Below are 1,801 nucleotides of genomic sequence, written 5' to 3' on the forward strand. Positions count from 1 at the left end.
CACCCCCACCCCCCCCGCCTTGTGTGTTTAAGAAAAAGTCAGGCAAGTTTTAAAGGAACAGTATACTTAAACATAAACTCCAGAGAGGCGAAGTTAGATTTAACTGTCTGGAAAGGCAAAAGTGAAATGTGAGCTCTGATCTCAATGATAACTGCTGTCTGGGCTTTACAGAAGGATATTCTGGAGTAGTCATTAATTGTAAGAGAGTTCACATACAGCCTCAGCTTTTCTTTTAAAACCAAATTCAGTCTTTTCATGTACAGAGAACAATTGATTCTGTGTTTTGCAGTAAACTAGCTTTGGAAACAAACAAACAGTGAAGTAGAACTTCACCTACAATGCCACTGTCTTGAAACTATCACAGGTAATCTGCAAAACTTGCACTTTAACCAGGACTGTCTCTTCAATAATGCTTCTCCTGATATTATATTTTCTACAGTTTGGATGAATTCTAATCTATCAACTAATTCTAATCTATCAATCATGAGCTTTAAAATGTTTTGCTTAAAGTGGAAGAAGTGTCACATGCTGAACTGTTAATTTTAACTAATAGTGAAGTACAGATTTGATTTGAATGCCTGAAAGTTTTCTGTCTTCAGTATAACTTCGAAAAATAGGAATCTGGGGTACAAAACCATAAAATAGGACACTGGATTATAAAGCAGTGTACTTGCTCATACAGCATTTCTGTTTCCGTTTGTGATCTGCGTGTTTTGATAAAACTGTGGTTAAATGGTAGCCAACCTTCAATTTGATTATTTTAGGTATTTGGAAATAAGATGATAATTCCTTCCTTGGATGGGGACCTTTTCCAGTGGGATCGAGATCGAGAGAGCATGGAAGCAGTTCCTTTCACAGTTGAATCTCTTCTTGAGTCATCCTACAAATTTGGCGAGGATGTTGTCCTAGTTGGGGGAAAGTCTTTAACAACCTATGGGCTGAGCTCATACTCAGGGAAGGTAAGAACTTGAAAAGTCGCTTTGTATATGTGTGTTTCTAGCACTGTCTTGCAAATAGGTTACTCTTGAGATTTAAACTGCAGTACAGCTCAAGTATACAACTGCACGGCACAAAAGAGGAGAATCTGAGCTTCCCGGGCAACAAATGCAGCAGGCTGGAGTAGGGCTAACGGCTGGTGCAGTTAGAAGGTATGGCTGAGCCCCTCGCTGCCATCTCTTCCTGCCTGTGAGCTCCTGCTGTATGCCCTGTGCTGGCTTTAAGACTAGTCTCACCCTTTGCTAAGCTGATTCGGCTTGCTAACCCAACAGAAAACTGTTCACTTTTTATTGGATTTGTTCTGTGCTGGGTTAGCTGTAGCCAGCTCAGCAAGGGGTCAGGGAGTGCCAGAGCCAGCACAAGGGAAGGGACAGGGATTTTGTGACCAGAGGTCAGTGAGGGGGGAAAAAAAGAGGGATGAGCCCTTTCTAACCGAGCTGGAAGATGAGTTCAGCTTTATGATATAGCTCTACTTGAAGTAGATTTTGCTGTTAAGTTTACTGAACATCAAGAAAAGCTTTAGGTGACATACTTTTTTCACAACTAATTTCAGATTTTTCACAACTAATGAGGGATAGCTGGTTGAAAACTAGAGAAGAAAAGAAAAATATTCAATGTGCAGAAGTTTAAGACTTGTAGTTGTTGTCAGCAAGTTTACTATCTCCTAGAAGAAGTTCTCCTTACACTTAAAATCATATGCAAAGGTTAAGTTGAAAACTATTTGATATCTGACTAGTTCGGAAGGTACTTTTCTTCTGAAATCCACCGGGTAAAAGTTGTATATTTTTTAAAAACACAGAAGAAA

At 39.6% G+C, this 1,801-nt stretch overlaps 1 protein-coding gene across 1 annotated transcript in view; it reads left to right on the forward strand.

The window, feature by feature from the left end:
* Positions 1–764: 764 nt before the first annotated feature.
* EIF2AK3 (eukaryotic translation initiation factor 2-alpha kinase 3) overlaps positions 765–1,801 on the forward strand; it is a gene marked incomplete at its 5' end in the record, with an annotated part of 21,707 nt that continues 20,670 nt past the window's right edge. The window contains one exon of the mRNA XM_010294562.1: positions 765–959. Within this exon, the coding sequence (XP_010292864.1) occupies positions 765–959 (195 nt within the window). The remainder of the gene's footprint in view (positions 960–1,801) is intronic.

Source organism: Phaethon lepturus, unplaced genomic scaffold (genome assembly GCF_000687285.1).
Source record: "Phaethon lepturus isolate BGI_N335 unplaced genomic scaffold, ASM68728v1 scaffold44160, whole genome shotgun sequence".
NCBI lineage: Eukaryota > Metazoa > Chordata > Aves > Phaethontiformes > Phaethontidae > Phaethon > Phaethon lepturus.